This window comes from Mizuhopecten yessoensis, unplaced genomic scaffold, assembly GCF_002113885.1.
Source record: "Mizuhopecten yessoensis strain PY_sf001 unplaced genomic scaffold, ASM211388v2 scaffold681519, whole genome shotgun sequence".
NCBI classification, from domain to species: Eukaryota; Metazoa; Mollusca; class Bivalvia; order Pectinida; family Pectinidae; genus Mizuhopecten; species Mizuhopecten yessoensis.
The window spans coordinates 1-502 of NW_018462684.1; the positions used below are offsets into that span (position 1 = coordinate 1).

Genomic DNA, 502 nt, shown 5'->3' on the forward strand with positions numbered 1-502 from the left:
TGGTCGTGGTCGCGGTCGTGGTCGTGGTCGTGGTCGTGGTCGTGGACGTGGTCGTGGTAGGGGTCGTGGACGTGGTCGTGGTCGTGGTCGCGGTAGGGGTCGTGGTCGTGGTCGTGGTCGCGGTAGGGGTCGTGGTCGTGGACGTGGTCGTGGACGTGGTCGTGGTCATGGTCGTGGATGTGGACGTGGTCGTGGTCGTTGATGTGGAGGTGGAGGTGGTCGTTGACGTGGACGTGGTCGTTGACGTGGACTTAAACGTGGTCGTGGACGTGGACGTGGTCGTTGACTTGGACGTGGACGTGAACGTGGTCGTGGACGTGGATGTGAACGTGGTCGCGGACGTGGACGTGATCGTGGTCGCGGACGTGGATGTGAACGTGGTAGTGGACGTGGACGTGAACGTGGTCGTGGACGTGGATGTGGTCGTTGACTTGGACGTGGACGTGAACGTGGTCGCGGACGTGGACGTGAACGTGGTCGTGGACGTGGATGTGAACGTGGT

At 62.5% G+C, this 502-nt stretch overlaps 1 protein-coding gene across 1 annotated transcript; it reads right to left on the reverse strand.

Moving 5' to 3' along the window:
* Positions 1-3: 3 nt before the first annotated feature.
* Positions 4-481, reverse strand: LOC110440672 (integumentary mucin C.1-like; the record flags this gene model as incomplete). The annotated part of the gene is made up of 1 exon (XM_021483831.1): positions 4-481. A coding segment is annotated over one exon (478 nt), but the record flags the coding sequence as incomplete, so codon positions are not given.
* Positions 482-502: the final 21 nt, after the last annotated feature.